The sequence below is a fragment of the Podarcis gaigeae genome (assembly GCF_964106915.1).
Source record: "Podarcis gaigeae genome assembly, chromosome: 4".
Taxonomy (NCBI): domain Eukaryota; kingdom Metazoa; phylum Chordata; class Lepidosauria; order Squamata; family Lacertidae; genus Podarcis; species Podarcis gaigeae.
The window spans coordinates 66,671,512-66,685,285 of record NC_139677.1 but is presented as its reverse complement, the minus strand read 5'-3'; the positions used below and the strand labels follow the sequence as shown (position 1 = coordinate 66,685,285).

At 42.4% G+C, this 13,774-nt stretch overlaps 1 protein-coding gene across 3 annotated transcripts in view; it reads left to right on the top strand.

The window, feature by feature from the left end:
* PTGFRN (prostaglandin F2 receptor inhibitor) overlaps window positions 1-7,412 on the top strand; it is a 79,846-nt gene extending 72,434 nt beyond the window's left edge. For 2 of the 3 annotated variants that reach the window (XM_083736393.1, XM_083736394.1), the window contains 2 exons: window positions 2,415-2,720; window positions 4,368-7,412. In XM_083736393.1, the coding sequence (XP_083592519.1) occupies window positions 2,415-2,720; window positions 4,368-4,534 (473 nt within the window). In that variant the 3' untranslated portion in view covers window positions 4,535-7,412. Of the gene's footprint in view, window positions 1-2,414; window positions 3,080-3,964 lie in introns of all 3 variants that reach the window. The other variant, XR_014563573.1, reaches the window with a different exon arrangement.
* Window positions 7,413-13,774: the final 6,362 nt, after the last annotated feature.

Here is a 13,774-nt window from a genome sequence, read left to right as displayed (position 1 = left end):
CAATCAATAAACAGCTTATGACAAATGGCAGTACCTAATAACAGCAAAAAATATCTTAATGCGGCAAAAACCAAGCTAGAGACTTCTAGAGTTCTCTAGGCTGCATTTTGTATTTCACGTGGGCAGGGTAACTTTCATGAGTTACAAGATATAGACTGGGAGCCTCCTTCTGGCTCCCAGTCTATGTCTTAATGCCTCTGTAATCTTTATGCTTTTGATGAAGCTTTGATTTGCATTCCCTACTGTTCCCTGCAGACAAAAACGTAGTTTTGCACTCAAATAAACCCAGGATGTGCATAATTGCACCCCTCCTCCAATGAAACTTTTGTTGATTTTGGTTTTGTAATTTTGGGAACATTTTCATTACACTCTTCTAGAGCCTTGTACATCTTCCATGTTGATATTATTGTAACTGGATGCTGATAGACGATTTTCAACTTCTCTTCTTAGATTGTGGTGTGAGTGTAATTTTAAGATGATTTATTTTATTGCTAGCCACCTTGAGTATTGCACAGAGGAACATGGGGTATAAATTTAACAAAGATATAAAAATGTACACGTACTTAAGTCTCATGTGTAAAGCACCTTTCACAAGTCTAGTAAAAATGGATAAGCATCATGCTTCTTTTCAGATGAGGCAACTGCCTTCTGTTATCATGAATATAATCAGTTGACATCCACTTCATGCAAAGATTGTCATAATGAACTTTGGCTTTGAGGGTACAGCCCAAGCAATATTGTAGCAGGCATAGTTACGTTGAATCTATTCTTTGTAGTATGTGATGGTTCTTACACTTGCTTCCCAGTTCTCAGAAGACTAGGACTAGAAGACAGTTGCAACGATTAAACTGCATCCTCAGCTACCAGTCTAATGAGGTTAAAAGTGCAGATCTGCTAATGGATTTAGTATAATCTTGCACATTGGAGGGAAGAATGCAGGATATACTGATGGACTCTGACTACCTGTCATCCAGTGTTAGAGGTGGAAGTCAGTGCAAAGACACTTGAGAGAGATTAGTCTGTTAGTAAAATTGGAGGCCTTTGTTCCTAATGGCACACCACCCAAAGTAGATATGTAGGTAGGTGATCTGAATTGGGGCAATGCATACAGGGAACAAACCTTGCAATGTCACAGAAACTTGTTTGTACTAGTGTCTGTAAGGCAACCTGCTTATACTTGCATTACCTCAGTTTTAGGGGAATACTGCTGTCTGATATCGTTTCATAACCCATGATTTGATGTCTTGTTTTGAAGGTTACAATAGCTTGCCCTTCCACCTTAAACAGGTTGGCTATTCCTATGAGCATTACTATACTTTCCTAAAGCCATGCTACGTTTTCCTCTTCTCTTCCCATGTCCTCATAAAGAACAGTTCAAGCATATCTTAAAACTATGGTAAATGATGCAAGAATGAACACATACTGGCCTGTAGTAAGCAAAACCAGAAATCTCAGATAGGAGCATACACAGCAATCTGTCTTGTCACCACATATGAACTGGGGATTATGCTTTAAAACAGCCCTTTTATAACGGGAATATCAGGTTCACTGTTTGAACTATGCAGTTTACCCAGATGGTGGGTAAAAAGAACTTTGCAGTAATTCAAGCTAGAGAACAAACTGGAAAAAGAGGACTGTGGTGATGCCATCAAAACCAGTTTTAGATCATATTTATGTGATATTGCAGTGAATATAGTGGAGTTAAATGCAGTGTAGCTGGAGATTAACAAAGGTTGAAGGGCTGTCTCATGCAGCCCCTCTGAGTTCTTGCTTCCTCATCAGTCTGAAGCAGAATATCAATCTGAAGCAGAATAACTGTGTAGTATTGCCCTAAATGTACTGCTGCAAATAGAGCTTCTTTTGCTAATAATCACATTAGCCCAGGGGTAGGCAAGCTAAGGTCCAGGGGCCAGATCGCCTTCTCAATCCGGCCTGTGGACGGTCCGGGAATCAGTGTGTTTTTACATAAGTAGAATGTGTTCTTTTATTTAAAATGCATCTCTGGGTTATTTGTGGGGCCTGCCTGGTGTTTTTACATGAGTAGAATGTGTGCTTTTATTTAAAATGCATCTCTGGGTTATTTGGGGGCATAGGAATTCATTCTTTTTTTTCCTTTCCAAAATATAGTCCGGCCCCCCACATGGTCTGAGGAATGGTGGACCAGCTCACGGCTGGAAAAGGTTGCTGACCCCTTCATTAGTCCTTTCTTCTGCTCCTGACAAGCTTAAAGTTGAGGCTATTGCTCAGAAGGACCCACAAATCGGAGACCATTCATTGTTGGATGCAATTAAGCCTTTTCAGTTTAGCAAACCTGACTCTGGGAAGGGCAAGAGGAAGCTCTGTACCTACCTGGGACTGTTGTGTTTAGTGATACCTACCCTTTACATTGGTTTTGTTTGTGTTTCCCAATTCAGATGACATGTCCTTCGATGTCTCCTGGTTTGCCATGCACTCGATCGCAATGGACAGAGACCCCGTTTTCCTCGCTTCATTAGATCGGAAAGGGATAGTCACCCAGGCTAAACGAAATGGAAGCAGTGATGTCAGCTTGGAAAGAATCAGCCCCATGGAATTCCGTCTTAGGATTCATGGCTGTGAAGACCAGGACTTTGGCAACCACTACTGCTTAGTAACCCCCTGGGTACGGTCAACTGCAGGGATCTGGCAACAGGAGATGGAGGTCAAATCCAAGCCAATCCTTGTAACTGTGAAAATGGATGGTAAGAGTGCCTTCCATTTGTTTATATATAGCATTAGCATAGTGGCAAACAACAGAATGCTTTCTACAACTATTGGTTGTTATGACTGCCCATGAGGGTTTTCCCGTTCTTGCATCACTAAGTGATGATCCAGGGAAAATCAGACAAAACTGCTAGAACGCACTAACATGATAGCTTGCAATTTGATTTCTTGTAGTAGTAGTTGCTCTGTTTTCTATTTGTTTTATTTAACTAGTTTGTATAATTAGTCTGCAGAAATCTTCTGTTTTTCTGTTGAATGTGAGTTGTTTGAAGCAACATACATTTCACTCTACAGGCAGATGCTCATTCCAAGCCACCATGTTATGCTGGCTTACAGAGTTGTTTTGAAACAAAAAAATTCCTTACAGTAGCACCTTAAAGACCAACTGTCAGGGTTTCAGGGACAGAGAGCGAGGGGGAGGGGTCCCAGGGTGACGAGGAAGAGGACGACGATGACCCGAGGTTGTCGGTGAGTCCGTCAAGTGAATCCGAGGATTCCCAAAAGGGAGCCCCCCTGGTCAGGCCAAGGGGCAGTAGAGAGGGAAGCAGTCAGAAGCAGGGGAACGAAGAGGGAATCCCCAGTGGGGGTTGGAGATCGGGACCGGCCTCTCCGTCGGAACGGAGTGAAGGGGGTGGAGTTACCAGTGTGTCAGAAAGAGCAGAACAGGGAGCAGAGAGGGGAAGGAGTTCGGAGCAGAACATCCTGCCGGAAGGGGAGGAGTGTAGTACCGAGAGTAGCGTAACGGTCGAAAGGAAGGTCAGAGGCAACGTACGCGCGCCAAGTTCAAATGTGGAGGCGCGCGGAAATGAGGAGAGCCCTGAGGAGGAGCCTGGTCCCAAAGCACGAAGGAGGGGGGAGCAGGCGTCAGAAGACTCAGCCTCGGGGGAGTCCCGAAGGGAGGGAGCACAGGGGGGCAGGAAGACCCTGCGGAAAAGGAAGGAGAGGAAAAGGTGGAGCAGTACAAGCCTCTTAAGCTGGTGCAGGGGCGGGACTGACTCAGAGGGGACTTCAAACATCTAAGGGTAAAAGATGCTGAGCCACGGAGCTCGGATGTAACTACAACAATGTTCTTCAATAAAACCTTTTGTATATAACTAGGACTGGATTTTGGTCTCTTGTGAGCTGGGACCTCGGGTGGCTCTGACACCAACTAAGTTAGTTCTTGGTATGAGCTTTCGTGTGCATGCACACTTCTTCAGATACCTTCAGTGTTCTTCTTCAGTGTTGTTTTGATTACTGGCCTTCATGGTAATTTGTTGCCTTTTAAATATAGATTGAACTGGACATTTGCTGGTGGAAAGTCTCAGTGTTTGATTCTTTTTCTTAAAATTTAGAATGGAAGGTGGGCTATTTAGGTAATCATAGATAACAGTAGCTGACCAATATTTCTTTCAGTACTCTTAACATTTTTAATCTTTATAAATTGACCTGGGACTGCATTGACATCCCTATGAATCTCTGTTACTTTCTCTGTCCAGGTCAGGTGCAAGTAACAAATGACAAAGGAATACGTTTTCTAATTTGCATATATCCAGATCTGAAATAGCCCCTTTTAATGCAAGAAACATTTACTCTCTCTGGATTGTGCATAACATTTCTTCTTCTTCTTTCTCCCTCACCCTCAGTGCTGAATGCTTTCAAATTCCCACTGTTGATTGGCATCGGCCTGTCCACAATCATTGGACTCTTATCCTGTCTGATTGGCTACTGCAGTTCCCGTTGGTGTTGCAAGAAGGAAGTTCAAGAAACCCGACGAGAGAGACGCCGACTTATGTCTATGGAAATGGACTGAGCTTCAAAGTTGAGGTGGATGCACACGTTTTTGTGAGGGAGGGGATTTTGGAAGGCCTGAGGCTACTCAGACTTGAGTGTGTCAAGCCAAAATGCCCTGACAGCCATTGTCTGACCTTCTCTCCTGGACATAGAACTTCTCCTTTTACCAGTGTTTCACATTTAGAGCACAAGTAGTGTTTGTCAGCATTGAGCTCTTCTTCAAGTGGCACTTTTTTGAGGGATAGTTCTTTTTTCCCCCACAGGCAAACTGTTCCACAGTGTGCTTCCTGCAGACCTTTAGCTAAGACTCACTATCAAGGCTTGTGTTTAAAACGTTTCCCATTGTTGTTTAATAGGAAGATGGAATTGGAAGAGCTCAGAGGCAATAAATGTCTTCCTTTATAACTAGCTGATCCCTAGAGAAGAGAGAACAGGTTCCCTTACTCCGGACAGAATCTGGCGAGGAAATCCTTTTGTCTGCTGTTGGTGGGATTGGAATTAATCCTAAACTAAAACTTGGATTGTAGTTTCTGAAGTCTTTTTTTTTTTTAATAGTGCTGGTTTAGCAGCCCTGCAAAGGAAGTAGGCAGCAATACAAACCTTTTCTTACAGTGCCCTGCCTCCCACTGTGCTTCATATTCTGCCCACTATTATCATACTGATAAGAGGGGCTTGAGCTTCTGTGCCCTGCATATTCCTAAGAGCCTCAACATGAAGTGCCACCACTTTTTCCACTTCTGCTCACTGTGCTGGTGATTTTTTTTCATAACGAACATGTACCCTCTAGAAACTGGATGGAGACTGCTAGATGTTCTTAGGTGGATCACAGGTCTACCTAACCCAAGGACCAGAAGGTCTAAAATTGAGGCAGAATCCTCCTTGTACAAACATTCCTGACTCGGGGCAAGTAGAAAAAAGTCACAGAGAGCAGTGTGCCATGACAGATTAAGGTGCACCATGACAAAGACCCCTGCAGATCAGTGAACAAGAGTCCAGATCTGCAGCTTGTTATTGGGGAACTTACACAATTGGTTTTGCAGCCACCAAGTAGACTTGGCATTGATCAGTGTCTGCAGTTGTAACTCAGGGTAGGGGTAAGGAGGGAGGGAGAAATACAGTGGATATACGTGGGGGCTAGTGCTTCTTTTCTGGATTCCCTTGTGCATGCCACATAGTGCAGTTTATCCTTTGCTGACACACTAGGATAAATGATCATGATAGGGATCTCTGGTGCTAAAGTAGAGGGATCTAGATCTTGTCTTCCACATACCTTTATCCCTTATCCAAGGAGCTGCCCCTGTGACTTAAGGCATCTAAATCTTCCAGCACAGCCAGCATATCTAAGCAATAAGAATTCAGAACAGAGGCATTTTCCAGAAAACTTTAGGCATGAAACATGTGTGACTTGAGTCAAGCCTAAGACTGAAGGTTCATGCAAAGAGCAAATAGTCATTCTACTCTATTGTGCTTGGAGGTGAAGTTGACCTGCAGAGTAAACTGGTTAATACAAGTTGAATGGAGATTGTGCACATACACAAGGAGGCATGCAGGATGTTATGCGTGTGAACATCAACTTAGCACATTCATCTGAAGGCACAAATGGTGTTCACAAATCACCAGTTTCAGCTTGCATTGACTCCAGTGTAAGATTGTGCATATTGCTAGGTTTGCAAGCTTTAATTCTGGGGTGTCCAAACTGAGATTCCTGAAAGGTTCCTTGACAGCTACAGGAACCCGCTGGAAATCTGCAAACTTTAAAGTTGTATGGAGTCAACATGGCTAGAGTCCTCCAGAAGGCTTAGTAAATATGAGAGTTCTGGTTGGCTGACCATGGTAATCTGCCCCTTTGGGGCCTTCTCTGTGGCAAACCGTTTTTGCACTTGACATTTAGAGCATTGCCCCAGGTGGCTTATATTTAATCTGACATCCCACTCATCTAGACAAATCCTATGTCTTAACCTTTCATATTGCAAGCTAATGTTTTAGTTGCATTCTCCACATTGTAAGACTTATTTCTTTCTTTTTTAAAAGTGGAGCAGAAGCAGTTGTCTAAAGCACAAATTATCCTTCCATGCATATTGTGTCTTGAGTCTTTCTGTTCTCACATTTTGAGGGATGAACAAAAACATTTAAATGCAATAATTATGAAATGGCTTAGCCCAGGAAAGTTTGATTTTCTTTGAACACTTATTGCACACTTTGCCTCTCCATGGAAAGAAACTCAGGGTTATTTTGGTTCAGGGATTCCCTGCCTTTCATAGCAAGGTTCTCTCAAGTTGTTGCCCAGGCTTCTTAGACCAGAGGGTGGGGAGCTATTTTTCTTCTAAACAAATCTGGTAGGTTCAACTGCTCCTTTTGATTGGGGATTATGCTTTCTCCCTTGTACTTAAGTAGACCTTGAAGTAGTACCACTCCAGAGTCTCCTTCCAATTGTGCCAATTTTATATTGTTCCTCTTTTTAAAAAGTAGCTCTTCTGTCTCTCCAGAAAATATTTGTTGCTTCTGTTTTGTGTTAACTCTCTCTGGTATCTCTGTGGAGAAGAAGTTGCATGGGATTCAGTTAGGTGTTCAGCAGTATTTGTCAGAGTTGCAGTCATGGAATCAACAGTCAAACATTCTAAGGGCTCCTGTCAATCCTGATTTGTCTCTTTCCATGCTTCTAGCTCACAGTTGGGAATTCAGGACATTTGGAACACGAATTGGGTAACATTTCAAAAGCATCTTTCTTAAAGGACAGGAAATCTTTTTGGTTGATTTTGAAAGAAAGGTTTTAGGCACAGCTCTGGAAGCTTTTAAAGAAATGTGTTCAGCATGGCTTTGGAAGATATGAGTTGAACAGTTAAACGATGCTGTGTAATGTGTTTTTTACATTGAAAATAAATTGTCTTTTTATAAAATCGTGTTCTGTGGTCATTGTGTTAAATTACATCTTCCTCTCCTTTTATATGTGGTGTTCAGTGTACTTTATTGTTTCCACTGCATGCAGTGGTGTATTATCCCATTTTAGTCAAAGGAAAATGAAATAATGTTGTTGCTTGTCTATGCTGTCAAAAGCAGCCCTGATCTTCATTCTTGACCAGTCCCCTATATTGGAATGTCAATATTGCTGCATCCTGCTCTAAAATGATGCACTGAAGATCTCAAAATCACCATTAGTTGATGCTTTACAGTCCGCTCTGTATTGACTTGAGATGCCCCTGTAATGTTTTTCTCTCCAGGGGTTTTTTGTTTTTGTTTACAATCTCTTGCTTTACATAATTAGCACATTACCACAATTGTACCATTATCATTATTGAATTTGCCAACAATAACAAATTGTCCCAGAAGTTTGTTGACATGCTTGTTCTTTTACTATACACATTCAAATTCTACTGAGTTAGGATAGTTAGGTTGATTTGCTAGGTTCATTTATTTTTTTTGGTACAGTGGTACCTCGGGTTAAGTACTTAATTCGTTCTGGAGGTACGTTCTTAACCTGACACTGTTCTTAACCTGAAGCACCACTTTAGCTACTGGGGCCTCCCGCTGCTGCCATGCCGCCAGAGCACGATTTCTGTTCTCATCCTGAAGCAAAGTTCTTAACCCGAGGTAATATTTCTGGGTTAGCGGAGTCTGTAACCTGAAGCGTATGTAACCTGAAGCGTATGTAACCCGAGGTACCACTGTTGTAGTTTTGTTCAGGGAATGGTACTCAGTATATTTTGAGTCTGGGGCAGTGAACTTCAGCAGGATCTTTCTGCCGTATGTAGTCTGCAGTTTTGAAACTGATCAGATGAACTTTATGGGAGGGTTGTCTCCAGCTACTCTACACCTTGCCTTTGCAAGCGGCTACAGGAGATGGACACTGAGCAATATCATGGGAGAGGTGTTTCTGGGACTAAGATGAAACTGCAACTCTACTTTGCTAATGGATGCTGCTTGTTGCTTAAGTAATGTGGGGTTTGTTTGTTTTTGTATGTTACTATATTCACTGTTGTTTTGCTACATCATTACGAAATTGTTGTAACATGTATTCCTGCTTTCTTTGTCATAAGCCACTTGGAATATGATTATTATTATTTTGCAGAAAAGTGGCATACAAATAAAACGAATGAGTGATGTGTTGAATGAGCTGGTAACGAGCGAAATTGAGTTAGATCTGTGCCTGTGTGGCAGTGAAGCTCATTAGCTAAGCCACAGTTAAGTGGGCACATGTTTTGGGACTCTGGTCATGACCTGTTTCCCTTCTTATCCAGAACTGCTTGCAATTTTCTGCTCAAGATGAAGACAAGCGAAGGCATCCCTATATATCTTGACAGTTCAAGCTGCGTATCAAAATCTGCCAAGAGGCCTTGCAGATATACTCCTCTCAAGCCCTAATTTCCTTACCACTTACTTGCTTTTGTTCTTCTTTGCTTCACTTTGCTTCTTTTTCTGACAGATGAATTAAGTGGAATGGCTGGATGCAGAGGATGGCAGAGCTGCTGTTTTATTAATGATTATGTAGAAGAGGAAACTTGGGCACATAAAGCTTTTCTCATCCCTGAACGGCGAAGTCCTGCTGACAAAATTGCCTCTCTTACACTGGATCTGGGAGGGTTTTTGTGGAATCCCTCGTCATAGTCAAACCCAGGCACAGGCAAACTCCGGCCCTCCAGATGTTCGGGACTACAATTCCCATCATCCCTGACCACTGGTCCTGTTAGCTAGGGATGATGGGAATTGTAGTCCTAAACATCTGGAGGGCCGGAGTTTTCCTATGCCTGGTCAACCCACTTCCTGTAGAGATGTAGACTTGCTTCAGCAATTTCCTTCCTTAGGGGCGGTGGACCTACTGGAATGGTCTTCCCCCAGAGGCTTAAGGAATCTGAAGCCTTCCTGTCTGCTTTTGGAGAGCTTGCATTTGTCATGGGCTGTAGCTCTTGCTGAAGTCCTAGTTGCTGTGGGGCAGGAATGGGGAATCCTCCCCCAACCATAGGGCGCCTTGACTTCTGGGCAACCCTCCAGTGGCCAAATGCCAGTGCTGGTGGCAGGGAGGAGAAGCAAAAGTAGCTGGAGGAGCTAATGTGCATTTTACATTTGAACACCCTTCTCTGTCCTCCATCTAGGCATGCAAGGACGAGTTCTAGCTGGGCAAAAGCATTCAAGGAGGGTGTGAAACAGGAGAAGTGAAGTGTGTGGCCTAGAAGGAGGAGTGGTCTTAGGAGAGCCCTGAGGACAACTTAAGAGGCTTGGAGGCCTGCGCTTCCTCCCCTCTGTTCTAGGGGACTGAAGACCACTTTGGAATGGGCAGAATTGGGCGCTGTCCTGTTGAGCCCACTCACCTCCCTGGTTTACTAGAATGCGAGGAGAAATGAAAGGTAGGGAAGATGGGGAGAACGTGAGTGGCAGGCAGCAAGTTGCGAATCTGATCACACAACTCATAGCTCCATGGTTGTGAAGAAGCAATACTTTTCCACCACCGCTGTATCTGGAGGGTGCTCTGCTGTGGAGTTTTAACAAGTGGCTTGAGGGTCCGCTCCAACTTGGCGCTCAGAGGCATACTGTGAGATGTGTTGATTTGAGGCCAATTTAGGGCCAATTAATGTTAAGACATTGGTCAGGTGAGCATTGACAGTCCTTCCTTTGAAGCTAAATGTAATCTGTTAAAAAATACTTTTTCACTGTATCTCCTTCATAGACTAGCAGGTTTACCCCCATGCAAAAAAAGAGTCACATGTGCCATTATCTTAAGGGATGGGCAGACGTTTTGGCAAGGGATGATTAACTGCATTTAATGAGCACCTCAAACTAGTTATTTCCACACAAAGGAAAAGGTGGTTGTTACTTTGAGATCCATATTTCCTAGGATTCACACTTGAGCTGGCAGCCTTAGAAAAGCATGGATTGTGTGCAAGGTTTATAGCGGGTGCGTAACAATAGATTAAGAAGGGGAAAGGGCTTGCCACAGAGAAGTGCTCATCCTGTGTCGTGCTTGGTTCTTGTGCTGAAACTGAATTGACACCCCACATCCTCTGTTTAATCACATTGATACTACAGTGCTCTGAACTACTGTACAAAAGTGTCTTTAAAAATGTAGTATAAACACTGACAACTTGGAAACACTGGCCTGCGAGGGCACCTGTTGGAGAACAGCCTTTTCCAAAGGTGTCATGGGCTTTGAAGACATTCGAACTCAGGACACAAAGGAGAAATGTGCTAGGAGGAAGGCATGTTTCGCAAATCCACACCATGATCAACTCCAGCACGGAAACCAATGTCCCCACTGTGGAAGGATGTGTGGATCCAGAATTGGCCTCCACAGTCATTTACAGACTCATTGTTAAAACCATGTTTATGGAAGACAATCTTATGGAAGACACGGCTACAAGTGATTGCCAAAGAATTTGTGGGAATTGTAAGCACATTCCTATAGCCCTGCCTGGGGAAAATTCATGGCTAGGGAGGGAACTCTTCCATGTTCCAGAGTCTTAGAAATTAGTTTTGGCACCAATGAAATGATTTATATGTCTAATTCTAAAATTGTATGGCCACAAAGACTGCAATCAAGATATCTTTGATGGTGAATAGCATAATCCAAGGGACTAAGCCATTCAAAATTTGGAATGACTTTTGAGTGCCAAGAGTGGAATCCGGATTCTGTCACAGGCCCATAAAAATCCCTATATTTGACAAATAACCTCTGAGGGAGTCAGTCCTTGACTCACGGTATCCACTAGATCCTACAGATGGGCATACATGTGCTTGTTTCATCTGCTTCTCCATAGGAACACTGGGCCGAGTTAGGGTTTGCTATTTGAGGCTGACCCTCATGTCTCCTCACTGCCACTATACGTTATTAGACACTTTCAGCATGGTGTTGATTGAAGCTGCTTGTCTATTGAATATAAAGCATTGAGGGGAAACCTTGAAAACATGACCAAGTCTAATTCTATGTCAAATGTTTGCAAGGAAGGAGAGAACAAATGAAGTTTTGTTCTAATAAACGTTTGACTCTTTAAGGCACTTGTAGCTTTTGAGAGGGTCTGAATCGTTCTTCCTGAACGAAGCTTAGCCTTCGTGTGAAGTGAATGAGATGCACTGAACTACGATGCGCAATCTGCCCCGTAGCTGTTACGTTTCTTTGTTCCAGAGTTGTTTTAAATCTCTTTGTTTAGATACAGGTCAGTTTATGCAGCGGAAAGCTTCGGGTTTCTCTCTTCTTTTTACTGTTGGTTGATCCATCTACTTTCCTTTCAGAAAGCACAAACGTGAATGAATATAAAAAAGCTCAGACCTGATCAGAGGCGTTTTTAGAAAGGGAGGAAAAAAGAACTCCAGACAAAGCTGTTCAAAATCTAATGGACCTTGAGAAATAGAGGCAGACGCCTGTGGGTAGTCCCTTCTAAGCAAGTTAAATTTTCAGAGCAGCAGCAGGAAGAGAATCCAGTTTATATTGTGGGGGGGGGGGGGCTCTATTAACAATCTGAAACAAAATAATCACTTAATGCTGATGGGAATGAAGAGAAGCTGCTGAAATCAAGTTAGCAGTAGGACTGATTTGTATATGCATATTCATCACTTGATTGCCTGTATCCATTAAAACAGGTGATGTTCACTCTCTTAGGATCATGTGAACAAGCCTTTGCCAGTGCTTTTTTTATGGGGGAACGCAAGGGTGCACATACCCCTAAACATTTTGTGAATCTTTGTGATGAATATGCATATACAAATCAGTCCTGCATTTATTTTTCCCAATTTGAATTATAAAATGGTGATTTTCGTGAGTCAAAATGCGAATACCCCATAACATTTTTTTTTAAAGAAAAAAAGCACTGGTAATTGCTATATATGCAGCAATCTTTTCTAGGAGTCCAACAGACTCTGCTCTGAAGGCAGCCCTGTTTACTCAAGTTTTTAATGACTGGTGTTTTAATGTATTTTTAATCTTTTGTTGGAAGCTGCCCAGAGTGGCTGCAGAAAACCAGCTAGATGGGCGGGGTATAAATAATAAATACATCATCATCATCACAATTATTATTATTATTATTATTATTATTATTATTATTATTTTATTCCAAGTCCTGACTGAAGATAAATATGTTGGATTGCAAAATGACTCCAGTCTAACAACAAAAGTTATTTTATTGATCCCCACAATGTTAATGTGAATTCCTCACTGGGCTCCTCCAAAATCTAGAAATCACTGTCTTCCTGAAATTCTGCTGCTTTGGGGCTGCTGTCGCTGTCTGAAATTTGCCTTATCAAGTTGTTGTTCTCTGCTGGGTTTTTTTAGATGAATAATAATTGGTGGCTGTGCATACTTTTAAATCCTGCCTTTTTAATAGTCATTTAATTTCCCCCTTCTAAATCTTCTGCTTCTAGAAATGCTGTAATGGAATCCAAGCTTCTGTCAATCTAATTAGTTTTGAAATGCAAGTATCTCCAGAACTTAGAGACCTAAATAAGCAGCTTAATATTAAAATCCAGCTTCTTTCCCTAGCACTTAATACTTTTTATAGCAAAACTGGAATTATTGTTAAACAGGACTCTTATTCCTCCTGCCTCCATGACAAATGGAGCAAAATGACCATAATAATATGTCATGAGGTTAGAGGGAAGGCGACCAGTTACCTGTGACACCCCTTCAGCTCCGACCATCTGGAAGCTGAACTTTTTAAAGATTATGATTCTTAATAAGATGCTAATGCAGCTGCAAATCCCAATACAGACGAGATTTAAACATGTTATGCAATACTTTCTAATACCATGCTAACGCCTAGTTAGGCAAGTCCAGCAGTGGATAAAAGTGAGGCAGTAATCTTTTTTATTTTTATTTTTCGCAAATGCTACCATAAAACGAGCAGTCTTTTTGTAATGAAGTTTTTAACAGCAACAACAGCTTATATTGTGCATCCCTCTAGGATACTCTTTGTTTTTTAAATGGCCAGGAGATCCTCCATTTCCCTTTTAAAACAACACAGTTTTGTCTACAGTTGTGATATATTCGACAAGAAAGAAAATGTGTTCTAATGACTCTGAAATCTAGCAAGATCCAGAGAAGCATGGTTTTTTAGACCCTTATGTACACAGTGATACCTCAGGATGCGAACGGGATCCGTTCCGGAGCCCCGTTCGCATCCTGAATGGAATGTAAGACACGGCGGAGTGTCTGTGCATGCACGGGTTGCATTTTGCAGCTTCTGCGCCTGCACGTGACGTCATTTTGAGTGTCTGCGCATGCGCGAGCGGCAAAACCTGGAAGTAATGTGCTCTGTTCCTTCCGGGTTGCCACAGTGCG